Source organism: Falco rusticolus, chromosome 6 (assembly GCF_015220075.1).
Source record: "Falco rusticolus isolate bFalRus1 chromosome 6, bFalRus1.pri, whole genome shotgun sequence".
NCBI classification, from domain to species: Eukaryota; Metazoa; Chordata; class Aves; order Falconiformes; family Falconidae; genus Falco; species Falco rusticolus.
The window spans coordinates 35,269,988-35,283,095 of NC_051192.1; the positions used below are offsets into that span (position 1 = coordinate 35,269,988).

The following is a 13,108-nucleotide window of genomic DNA, read 5'->3' on the forward strand; positions in this document are numbered from 1 at the left end:
CTAGTCATACTCAAGTGAATTTAAACATCAAAAAAGAGACAAGGCAGTTGCATTTGTAGTTTTGAAATAACTTGTGTTAAATAACAGTTGTCATTCATCACTTTAACCATAGTTGTAGTAAATTCATCTTTTGTAGAAATAAACTTCGGCTTTACAGACTATCACGTGAAATTAATTGAAGACAATTTTTGCTTTCTTTTTTTAGAGGGTGCTATCTTTATGAAGACCTAAAATAACCAATACGTGTGCTATCTGTTCACTGTATTGAGTCATTTTCATTAAGAGAATAACAGCCTCCTGCCAACTTTGAACTACCCAGAGGCTTTCCAGTTTGTATTTGAACTGTTTGAATACACTGATGACTATCTGCATTTTATCACCTAGCTTTCCACATTCTTTATGTATCCAGCATGATTAGAGAGGACTTTTATTTGAATAATTTTCATTCCTTTGAAAAAGGCATGAAAAACAGTGTTCACAACGTTAGGTATATATGAACTGGAGTTATAAAACATTGAGTTATTGCAATACCCAGTGGATCTTCTTGGATATGTGTCAAAGTACACATGCATAATTGAAGACATAGATACGTATACTTGTGTGCCCTTTAGCTGCTGAGCTTGTAGTGTGGACTTAGTTATGTTTGACTTCAGTACAGTTGTGGATACTTTCATATTCCAGCTAATCTTTTGTTTCATACAAGTCTTTGGAACCAACCACATATGAAGCCAACCATGAGATTATTTTGATGTGTGAAGTGAATCTCAGCTAATCTCCAGTTCCACTTACTCCCTTTCTTTCCTTTCTTTTTCTTCTTTTTCTTTTTTTTTAAACTAGTAAGAGGTATCTGTGCATACAAACAATTATACTAGAAAATTTTGCTTTGCAAAAATATGTGTGTAAAAACTGCAGTCTGTCCCTCTGGAATGTTCCTGAGATTAGAAATCAAGATAAAAATTACAGGCCTGCAGCATATTCAGTTTTAATTTATACTATCTTTAGAGTAGAAAAAGAATTTCACTGTAATAGGAATTCCACTCTGGAAATATTTACAATGAAGGGAGGTGAACACCCAGACTTGGGAATCAAATGGTACTACTTCTCACAAGAAAATTCAATTTATCTTCCAACCACTTCCCCAAAATCTTTAATTCATGATACTATCTTGTATTTAACTGATGAGATAAAATTTCTCTGTGTATGTTGCTATGAAAATTGTCCTCAAGAAAACAGAAAGATATGTTTCCTCACAGGTTTTGGTGCTCTCTCTCCTATACATTGAGTTACAGTAATCATTTATTTTGGCTTTGTAATGAATTGCACTATTTTGTAGCATCTCACTTCAGAAGTTTTCTGTGTTTGTGGAGGTTAGGAAAATAATTTTTAAGTAAATAAATGCAGGTGATAATTCTGAGGAAGATCCTGTGGAGAAGTCCTTTGTGGCACAGGACGACATGCCTGCTGTACGCGTTCCACTGGCACTGCTTGTCATACCATTATTGTTGGTGTCCTGCCATACTACAAAGGCTGAATTTTCTGATTTGTTGTGTTCATTTTTCACCATTAATAGTGTGTTCAATAATTTTCTCTTGATGCTAGTGAATTTGCAGCTGCTAGCTTATTTATTCCCACATGCTTACTTGTATTTAATATTATAAATAGTATTTAATGTATAAATTGGGTTTACTGGTATAAATGGAAACAATGGAATTAAACAAGTCTGTTGCTTCTGTGGATTTGTGTTTTGAGGTTAGTTGATCTTGATGTCTAACAAGGTGTTAGCTCAAGTTTGGGACATTTGTGAAGGGGTTCTTGTTGGCTGCTTCTCTGATAGGTGGTAAACAGTGAGTTCATGTAGTGGGCTTTCTTGCAGTCTTGACTTGAAGACCATTCTGCCTGATGCATATTTTTAAAACATGTTCATTACCTGCTTAGTATATCTGAGAACTCTGCATCTATGATGGTTTAGTAAGAATTGGCCAAAGGGTTCTCAAGTTCTTAAGAGCAGAAGGAAATAAATACACACATAATGTCAGCAAGTTCTTAAAAGCTTCATTTCTGTAAGAAACCAGGTTGGAAATACCTTCTGAAGACAGAGTTTGAAAAGGAACTTCCCATGGGCTGACTTTAAGATGCAAATACACCGGCCCTCAGCTTTGAGACATTCTCTGATTTCCACCTCTTTTGCCTCATTTTTCTCAGTAAGGGGAAAGTGTTCCCTCTTTGCAGGTGTTTGGGCTGGCAAAGCTGAGGGAGCAGTCACAGGCAGCAGGCAAAGAGCAGCTCTTTTAGAGTAGAAGTACTGCAAAAACAGTAACAAAAGAATACATGTTTTCAGTGGCATCATTAACAGCTGCACAACAATACGTCAGTGTAGTACAGGAGTTGGAGTAGGCTGGAGATGAAGGTCGAGCAGAGAAAAAGTAGGAGATGTTTAGACAGCTCCTGAAAATGGCCTGAAAAAACAGTAAGGCTTTGTGGGAGATGCAGCTATATGTGTTCTTCACTCTTCCCATCTTCTGCCTTGCACCCATCCAGTCACTGCATTTGGATATTTTCCAGTTTCAGTTATGAAGTCAAAAGTGTGTTGGTAAGATTTATGTAATCTTAGTTTACGCTACTCTTGAGCCTTCATTGCGAAATGCATGTCAGTAGTCATGCCATCTGTGTAAGTTAGAAATTAGATCCTCTATTTTTTTATTTTTATTATGATACAGCATCCTTTGTGTGTGAATCCTGGTGTGCTAATAGCATTGTTAGCAGGAGATGTCACCGTGCTTAGTGATTTTTATGATGTATTAATAAAAAATGAACATCTTACTTTCCTCAGTGGAGTACTACAGACAAAGGACTCCATAAAGAACAAAGAGTGTGAAGAAGAGGAGACAGAAAACAAGCTGCTTATTTCAAATGAAATTAAAGGTAAATTGGCAGTACTTCATTTGTTTCTTATTAAAATCTGCAGAACTAAATAAGTGTGCCATCCCTTGAAATTCTTCATGAAACTGCATTGCAGCTTATTTTCCACATTCACTATTTGTGTCCAATAACTTTTTGGACACAAAAAACCACTTTTAATGCTATCTTGTAATTATCAAAGGATTTGCCAAGAATTTGGTCCCAGTTGTAAAGATGAGTGCAAAATGAATACGGGTATGAAAAGTACATTTCAGAAATATGTTTCCCGTGACTTTTAAGTCTGAGTTATAAAGGTACAACATTCACTTATTGCTTCAAAAGCGTTTCGAAAGAAAATTAAAGCATTTACACATTGCAGACATAACACAAAGTTAAGGTGACTTCCTCAGCCCAGCCTCAGCCTGTTGGGCAGTCTGGTACTTTCCAGCAGCCCATATGCAGAAATGGGAAAAAAAGAGAGTAAGCACAAATTGCTGCAGGGGAAATTCTGTCTGAATATAAGGAAGAAACTGCTCACCATGAAAACAGCTGGAATAGGCTGCCTAGAGAAGAGATGGAATCTCTTTTGCTGGAAATATTTAGGACAGGACCCTGGATAATGCTCTTGATGCCCTGCTCTTAACAGAAGCTGCTCTTTGTGGTTATGTGTACTGCTGTGCTGAAACTCTTGGCTGTTCACTAATCCAGTTGGGTGGATTGAGGTGGCTGCTCATTATTCATTTTTATCCTCATTGTTTAGAAAGAGTACAGCACAAATCCAGAATGTCACGGTCTTACATTTCATAATTATTTTGCCTGTGTGAAACAGTATACCAGGCTAGTTATTGAACTGAGTCAGTGCATTGTTTCAGTGTAGCTTTTGCTGCAATAATTTTATTAATTGATGCAAGTTCAATGAGAAACTAAATGTCTTAATTTCATAATTTAATTCTTTAAACTTTTAGATTTTTTTTCTTCAGCAGTTTGTTGTGCAACACAAAATTTGTAAGTCTTGTCAAAAATCTTGAGACTTGAGTAACTGTGGTTCTTTAAGGTCTACATTTCTTACCTTTTAAGTGAGCTCATCCTTGTAAAACCTATGAAATTCTCTGAGACTACTCGAGCATTGCATAAAGATAAAATCAAGGTAGTGTTTTATTTTTAATTATTAACCTCTGATATATTTGTTTTATTTTAAACCATCATTTGTCTGCTAGCACTTTTCTGTTTTCAGATAGATCTAAGAGGCACTCTGGCAAGCATGTGAAGTATGAGAGAGTCCATCTATTACTAGAGCTGGGCAAAAGGTGTAAAAAATCGGGGTTGTTATGGTGTTTTGAAACATGGTGTAGTTCAGAGTTCTGGAGAAAATGATGCATTGAAAGAAGAATCTCTGTAAAGCAGGTGAAGGAAAGAGAGGTTTTGGTCATTTGAATTACTTCATTTCAGCAGAATGGAAACATACTGTTTTGATGTTGATTTTGCATTATATATCACAATACCAAAAATTTACACTCAAATAGTTCGGAGCATTTTAAATTGTATGCAATTCTTTTTTTATTCTAAGGAAACGCCTGATTTTGTGAAGCATTTTGAGTTTGGCAGAATTGACTATTTGGATAACATTTCACCAACAAGTTCTACTTATTAGGATATATTTCTGTGTAAGGTCTTGCATAATTAGATTTATAAAACTAGAACACTTTTTTCTGTTATTGTTTTAAAAGTTATCCTTTTAACCTCCTTTTATACATATAGTTTGTGCCATTGTTTGTTTAAATGTGCCAGAATACTTAATCTTTAGGATGAAAATGGATCATTTGAGTTCTTGCTATCATAGTCATAAAAAGCTCAAGCTAAAATAATTGCAGTTGTGCAGACTTCTGTGTACTGTCGGGACTGGTACCTGTGCTTGTTGCCCTATTTTTTCTGCATGTCACTTACATTGTTACTCTTCAGTCTGCTTTTGCCATACTTGACCAGTTCTCTACTGATATTTTCTAAAACGTGTGCTGGTATTTTCCCTTTTTTGGAGGAAGATTATTTGGAGCTAAACAGCTCCACTGAAGTCATGGCCCTTTCATAGCAGCTTTTTTTTATGGACACAAATCCTGATACATGCTAGGAGCTAAAACATGCAGAAGGGAGTGAACAGTGTTAATGGTCTCTCTGGTCAATGCCAGAAAGTGTATGCCATTATCTTCTTTGAAACATTAGGTTATATTCTGTTGGAAGGTAACTCACTAAGAGGATAGAGATGAATTAAGGAAGACAGGGTTCAGGGAGAAGGATAACAAGGTGGCATTAAGTATGAAAAAGAGTGTAGATGCAGGTGGGCTGATTCTGAAGCAAAATGTCAGCAGAGAACAGTGGTCAGGGTTAAAAGTGTGAACTTACTGCATGTGGCTCTGCTGTCACGTGTAGCTGGCAAGCAAATATTGTTTCTTCATTTATGTGGTTCCAGGAGCTCTTTGTGGATCTGGTGAAACCGGCTAACCCATGGTGCATCTCAAGTTAACTGTTCTCCTAAATCATAGAATCATAGAATTGTTTAGGTTGGAAAAGACCTTTGAGATCATCAAGTCCAACCCATCCTCTCTCCAAATTAATTTTGTTCCCCAAAGAGAACTGTAAAGGATTCGCTGGAGAACAACTGAAGTTCATTTTAAATCAGTGTACCATATACAAATGCTGTCTTGCAAATAGGATTATGTCCGAATTGAGACATAAAGTGGAATACATGACATATTTTCTCTGGTCTACAAACACAGATTGTCTCTCTATGGGAAGCAGGGCTTGCAGAATGAGGAATACCAGAGCATGAGGATAGGGAGAACTTTAGATGTCTGGTATTACAGCTGTAGATTGTAGCCAAAATGCTGTGCTTTGCGTTGTCTTTTGCAAGAAGTTACCCACACTAAACCTAAACTTCCTTTTGTCAGGGATGTGGTTATACCAGCTGCAGGCTTGGGGACTTCCTTTTCCTCCATATAGTTGGGTAAATCGGCACTTTACATGCTCCTTTTGTGCCGTTCATTTTACCTATGAGGCAGATACGAGATGGGGTGAGAACAGAGGCATTTTTGACCACATCCTCAAAAGCATTAGGCATTGCATTCCTTCCATGTCAGTAAATAGAGCTCTTGAATGTGGATAGGTGGAGTACAAGGTTTAGCATTATGCAGTGTCATGTTCATGAACTTACTTTCTACTAACCTTGTTCATAACCAGCTAACCTGTGTTTGCTTGAAGTTTTCCAAAAAGACCAGCATGGATAGATGCCCAGCATAGATTTTTCATCTGTAACTGTTAGGATTTGACACTATTGAAAACACGGGATAGACAGGTAACCTTAGCTATTATTGCTGCTACTCACTATTCATGTACCTATATGCTTTTAGGTGTACCTATGTTTAAACATGTGCAAAAAATGGAGTGCAATTTCTTTGGACTTTTCTTCACACAGTATTGTCGTTTCCTAATTATGTTATAGTATCAATGTATTACATGTGTTGCAAATGGAAAACAAACAAAAAAAGCTAAATATTCTATTTTCAGCTCTTAAGAGACCTTCTTTAGAAAGAAAAATCAGGATAAGGATGATGAGGGATTCAAGGGAACAGTGAGAAAGATACTATTCGGTAAAACAGGCTTTACATTCAGCATGCTTACTGCCTTACAAGACTCTTTCTTTCTCGCTGAGAGTTTTAGTAGTAGTAGAAACTCTTAAGGAACATCTGAAGAACAACAGTGAAGTGTAAACAGACATTTAGAGTACTCATTTCCAAGAGTAAGAGTATGATGCTAGGAAAAAAATAAAGAGTCTATTAAAAAATTTAATCAGTGGGCTGACAATACTGACTAAATGGCTTAAGAGTCAACTTCTGAATAATTGACATTGATATAAAATGAGGGTAAGTATTGAAAAAACCAAAAATTTAAGCTAGAGTAGAGCAACACAAGCAAATGTAATCATATCCTGTATTGGCCACATTACATATTCTGGACCAGTCCCACAGTGCTGGCAAAAGTCTGTAGTAGGAATTTGTACCTTAGTTGTTGGGCACAAATGTGTGAAAACTAGAATGTTAAGGATAGGGAGAACTCTGAATAACAGCAACTTCCCAAAAACTGAAATAGAATGGAGCTGTAATAGAACTGAGCAATCCAAACAGAGATAGCACAGGGATTTGTGAGCGATTGCGTGAAGTCATGTTAGTAAGGAATATTAGGTATAGGTTCTTTGTTGGCTGTTTCATTCAGAAATTAATTCCAGAGCTTTTCTACAATTTGGCTCTGCAGTCGGGAAGCATTCAGGCCTGAGTTCATAGCAGGCACGTTGTTTTTGTGTTTGCAGTGGATCTAAATAAATGTAGATGTCTTACGCAGTTTGACGTCATTTGAGGCATGCCTCTTCACTCTCTCCTCCTACGCACATCTGCAACTGCTGCTGTTCTTCAGACACCAGCAGCAACAGCAGCATGTGGCTGAAGCCACCCTCCCACTGGTACATTACCTTTGAGGCCAGTGGGATGGAAGCTCATTCCTTCCATTATGGAGAAGCGAGATAAAAAGGGAAATGACTTTGTAAAAAAACCATACCAGTATGGAGAAGTTACATGTTATTTCCCAAATAAAATGTTCAGTTAAAGTGGGAGCAAGGAATTTGCAGACATTTGTGTTTTTTCCTCAGAACTGAAAAACATTTTGTTGTGGATGAGGCATAAATGTTCTGTGGGCTGAAACTGTACAACTGATTCACTTGGAATTTTGTAGCAGTGCAGTGCTGCTTTTCATGAATTTGTAACAGCTCAGCCTGGAATTAACTTAGTTCTTGTACTACTGTACATGTAGCTATTCAATGTAGGTGTGATTTATTGTATCAAAGTATTTAAAATTATGTGACCTGTGGTGTGGTATGCCAGCAGTTGTGTTGGCATAGAATTGTGTTGTGTCGGAAGAGACTTTTTTCCACATGAGGAGTAGTTATATTATATAGAGCAAATACAATCACATTCATACTAGTGGAAGAACAGTCATGGTACCCCTCTATTCTGATGTAAGCAAAATCGTACAGCTTGTGTAGGGAGGCCCTATGTATCAATAGAAATGAATGTGCTTTTACTGTGACTGATCTCATCACTGACTGAGGGATTTAACGCTTGTTTGTTGCTTCCTTTTATTGAAGATGTTGAAGAACCCAACACACAAAGACTTCTTTCTCAACCCGTTATTGTGTCTTCCAAGTTGCAAATCCCTGGCCTACCCTTGCGCTGGGAACAGCAGAGCAAGCTCCTTCCAAGTGTGGCTGGGATCCCAGCCAGTAAGGTTTCTAAGTGGAGTACAGATGAGGAAGTTTCCCCTGTATCTTCTACCTCACTACAAGCCCTTGAAGTCTTCATTGATTCAAACCTTTAGATTAGCCGAGTAGATTAGCAGTAATGCATTAGTACTTCAAGGATTAGAGTCAGCCAGACCTAATCTAACAGAACCCCAAAATGCCCATTCAGCTGCCATCCAGCCCTGAAGCATTAAGTATTATTCATGTGTGTATAGATAGGTATAGATACAGATAGGTATGTATGTGTGTATATATTTTTTTCACTGGAGTTAAAAAGGGAAAGAAAAGTGCTAAATGTGTGGCCCAGATGGTCAGGTGCTCAAGGTCTACATCAACCACATCTAGTACCCACGCATACGTTCTGGAGGAATGGTTTAGGGATCAGCCCGGACCAAGGAGCTATTCCCGGTGCATAGTCTGTGTGTGGCACACTGTTTTGAGGTGAGAGTACAGTGCTGAGTGGATTGGTATGGATATGGTCAGGCCATGACACCTGATTTCAAGAGTAGAGCCCAATGACTGTTCAGGTACGTATTAATGCTTGGATGTACAGGGTCTAGTTCCTGCTTACTTCCAGAAGTATCTATGGCTAAGGAAATTTTCTGCAGCTGGGACAGTCAGATCTCTTCAGAGAAAAAAGAAGCATCAACTTTGAAAAAGAATTTGCTGATCTCTCTGCAGTAAAGAATAAAGAAGAGGAAGGCAGCAACCATTTCAGTTTGTGAGAACTGATCCACCAAGAGAAGATGCATGGTTCTGCATCTGCATGGATAGAGTAGCTTGAGTGATTTTGATGGAGTAGCCTCTCCTCACTCTTAGATGTCCTGTGGACAAGGGTGGCACATGCTCTTTTAGTTTTTCAGATTTTGTGAATCTTGTCCTTAAACACCCAGCTGCATGAGTCCACGTACTCGTAGAAGAAGGTTAGAACACCTAATATGAGGCTGCATCTAAAAAACTAATGATTGTCAACGTTTAAGAGTATTTTGAGAAGGCACGGGTCTTACTGAGTCTTTTGTTGTATACTTTGATGGCAGGTCTCTGAATTTATACGGAGTTTACCAGGGTGTGAAGAACACGGCAAGGTGTTTAAAGATGAGGTAGGTAAATTTTATTTAAAAAAGACACAGAATACAAAGCTCGTGGAAAGATTAGTTTTATGTCATCATTAAAATACATATAAACTAGTAGGATTAAGTGTATGTTTAAAATCATATGCAAATGTATGGAAGATTAGGTTGGTTTGCAGGAAGGGCTGGAGTGGGGAAAGAAGTAAAGAAGATAAAACTAGGTAAGTGTCAGCCAGGTCTCTCACGCTTCCCTAGCTTGTTGCTGCAACTGAAGTTAAACTAATGGTAGAAGGGAGGAACTTGTGATTTACTACTGTTCTCTCTTCACCTGGTTTGAGGAAGTTTATAAGTGTGTATTTTAGTTCTGCACTATGTTAATAATTAAATAAAGCAGAGCAGTTGTTCAAGATAACCACCTTTAAAACTCTTGTCTGATCACACTTAGCTCTTGATGCTCTTCCTTCTGATACAGCCAGTTTAAGAATGTGATGTGAGTGAGCGGAAAGTGAAAAGATCTGAAGGTTTCTGATGAGGTTCAAAGGAGTCAGTACTTACTTTATGAGCATGCTACGCATGCATTCTGGTATATGAGAAGATCGTTGTGCCAAAGCTGTCATTAGGAAGTGATAGGGCTTTAAGGTACAATAGGCCTTTATAAGCTGGTTTGCTTTTTCTTTCCACTCAGAGGTTTGTTACTGCTGTTAATGCTTAGTTTCAAGAAGGCTGTTTGATCACAGATTGCCAGAGTGAGTAGTTCAGGTGCTTATCCCAGCCAGACCACCTGAATGGGCAGAGTCTGATACTGTAATATCCCAAGTCAGCCAGCCTTTCAGGTGAGGAATAATTGTCATCCTTAGACTTGAGAAGGCACTACTGGGGAAAATACATACAGATGGCCCTACTGATGTCCTGCAACAAAAGTTTTCAGGCTGTTCTGTAGATTGTAATGGTTATTACAGTTGCTTATCAAAAGGACTGACAAGCTGCATTTCTGGGCTTTTTAAACTTGCTTAGATGTTAGACATTTTACAGTTGCAACAGGTATGCAGGTCTAGGTCATCCCTTATGTCACTTAGGGTGTCTTACCAATGAATTTAAGATCGACAAAACTGGCATATGCTAATCAAGTCAGCAGGTGGGAAGTGCCACAGAGATGAATGAGTCCTAAACGCTTTCATTCTCAGAGGTGTAAGGAAGTACTTCCCCTCTTTAGGATTTAGCCTCTCAGGCTTTGCCTGTGAGTAGTAAATGAAACCTCTCCCAGTGAGGCCAACTGGCATGGACTGACTGGCATCAGTAAGGCTTTCAGTAGGTAGAAGGTGCTGGTTCAGACTTTTGCTGTGGAAATAAACCCTCATCCTGCTTATATTAAGAGGCTGCAAAAGGTGGGCACCCCCTGTTCACACACTTCTGGTTCTGAGTCCACCCAGTCTGGCTTAGTGCACAAAATGAGTAGAAAGTAACTGTGGCAACTGTAACTGTATGTTTCTGTTCCCACTGCAGTGCTCCTCACAACTTAAAGTGCTGGGGTGTACCTTGCAGGCTTCCTTTGCAGCGTGTCTGATTCAGAAAGCTTGTCTTCTAGAAACTTAAATTATACTGTTCTTGTCTCAAATTAGTATCTTCAAGCCTAAGCAGTGTTCCTGACTTAACCACACTTGGCTTTTAGGTCTAGCTATCCTGCTTATGTTGCACTGAAAATTTACTGTAGATACCCAAGTGGCTTGAAGTTTACACAAGAAAAGTGTTGGCCCCATTGAAGCCCTTGGAAGTGAGGGCCTTGTGGCTCATCATGTTCAGATTTAGTGCTCCTGCTGACAGAGCGATTTGCTTACAGGAGAATATTGACTTGTAATGTTGCTTAAAATAGCAGAAAAAATACTCAGTTTTTTGAGAAGTTGTGTTTGTGTCAAAGAGGCAGTATTATGTAGCCTGGCCCCTGTTTGCATCTGGGACCAAATTAATTTTAATTTGCTATTTAATGAACAAAAGGGGGTGGTCTGAAGGGAGTTCCAGTTCTGCAGCTGGGAGTGAAATCCAGAAGCTTTCTTATCGAGGCTTGCATAAAAGGAGTACCTCAGATGTTAAAAAGCGTTACTGTGCTGCAGTACAGTTGAATTCTACTTCATTTACACATTTTACTTTTCAGTAGCTTTTACTTTATGTTGTCAGTATAAAAATAAGAACTGGTTAGCTAATAGCTAGCCAAATGGTTGTTTTCAAGCAGAAGGATGGTAATCCTGCTCTTTTGGACTGGCTGATCTGTCTAAAAGGTTGAAATCAAAGCTCTCCTGAAAGCATTTGAAAGTGTTTTGTATTTAGCCATTTCTTTACACTGTCTGAAATTGCTGGGAATTTTCTTTTCATGTTTTCTGAAACATCTATACTGCTGCACTGTCAGACCTATTAATAACTTGTGTGTTTTTTTTCTTTTAAAAGCAAATTGATGGAGAAGCATTTCTGCTAATGACCCAATCAGACATAGTCAAAATAATGAGCATTAAACTGGGACCAGCTCTAAAAATCTTTAATTCCATTCTGATGTTCAAAGCTGCAGAGAAAAACTCACACAATGAACTTTGAAGATAATGGAAAATGTGTATGAGCCAGCTTTCTCCACCGGAGCTCATGTTTTATTCAAAGCACAAAGACTTGCTAGAACTGTTGAGTAAGGACTCTCAGAAAGGAAGAAACATAGGTTCAGCACTGGTGGACTATTTATATTCTCCTAGAGCCAGTACATCTGAATCCTTCTGGGAAGTGTTCAAGCTTTTGAGAAGGTACTGTGTAACAACCGAGTCAGCTAGTCTTATTTACCAAACTAATGGCGCTAATTCTCCATGGATGGTTAGGATCCCTAACTTTCTCTGGACATCAAGAAAACCTTCATTAATTATTTATGCTGTATTATATAAGGGAACCTTAATATTTTCTAAGAATTCTTGAATTCTACTTCATGTACCCATTTTACTTTTCAGAAGCTTTTACTTCATTTATCAAAATAAACACTGATTAGCCAAAATTAGGCTACAGGTAGCCAGATGAGACTGTTACGGCTAATACGTATTTGTGCCATAGTTTGAAAATGAAACACTTAACGTTACATATGTGACACTTTATGCTACAGCATATAACTTTACAGATTATAAAACTGTCTGTTTGCTGTAACAAAACAAAAACAAACCATGTTGGGGGTGAAATTATAATGCTTTTTTGATAACTGAATGTTTTTTACTTTTGCACGATTAAAAAAACGTTATGTGAGTTTTTCCACCAGCATCTTAATGTATTTACCAAAAGATCAGTATAGAGAAGGCTGCAACTGAAAAATAAAGTTTGACTTCATAGAAGAGTTTTTGTTTATGCTGCACAATAAAGTCCCAGCCTTTTACATGGAAGCCTACTAAAGTTGTTCCAGCTCATGAAAGAAAATACATGTATTTTGAGGTAAGGACATCAGCAAAAAAGAAATATATTCATTCGTGTCTGCACATGCCAGTCTCCAGTATAGTTACCACAACAGTGGAGATAAACTGTGTGCTAAAGCTAGGACTGCTGCTCTGTCTTTGTATTTGACATAGGGTGTTTTCCCCAGTGGTGGGAAAATTATTTCACTCACCACTCCTAGTTGGAAAGTCTTATTTATAAATGAATAAGGCATAGGGGAAAGATAAAGCGTGGAGGAAAAGGTTCCTTAAATGCATATAGTGCATCGGCATATCCTAGATGTAAAATGCATGCATTTCCTGGGTCATTAGTAGGCTGCAGATGCCACCAGCAGGTACTTCGGTGAGGCAAC

At 38.1% G+C, this 13,108-nt stretch overlaps 1 protein-coding gene across 1 annotated transcript in view; it reads left to right on the top strand.

Moving 5' to 3' along the window:
- Window positions 1-12,659, top strand: part of L3MBTL3 (L3MBTL histone methyl-lysine binding protein 3) — an 81,430-nt gene extending 68,771 nt beyond the window's left edge. The window contains 4 exon segments of the mRNA XM_037392377.1: window positions 2,831-2,922; window positions 8,087-8,250; window positions 9,277-9,339; window positions 11,749-12,659. Of these exon segments, the coding sequence (XP_037248274.1) occupies window positions 2,831-2,922; window positions 8,087-8,250; window positions 9,277-9,339; window positions 11,749-11,892 (463 nt within the window). The 3' untranslated portion in view covers window positions 11,893-12,659.
- The last annotated feature ends 449 nt before the right edge of the window (window positions 12,660-13,108 follow it).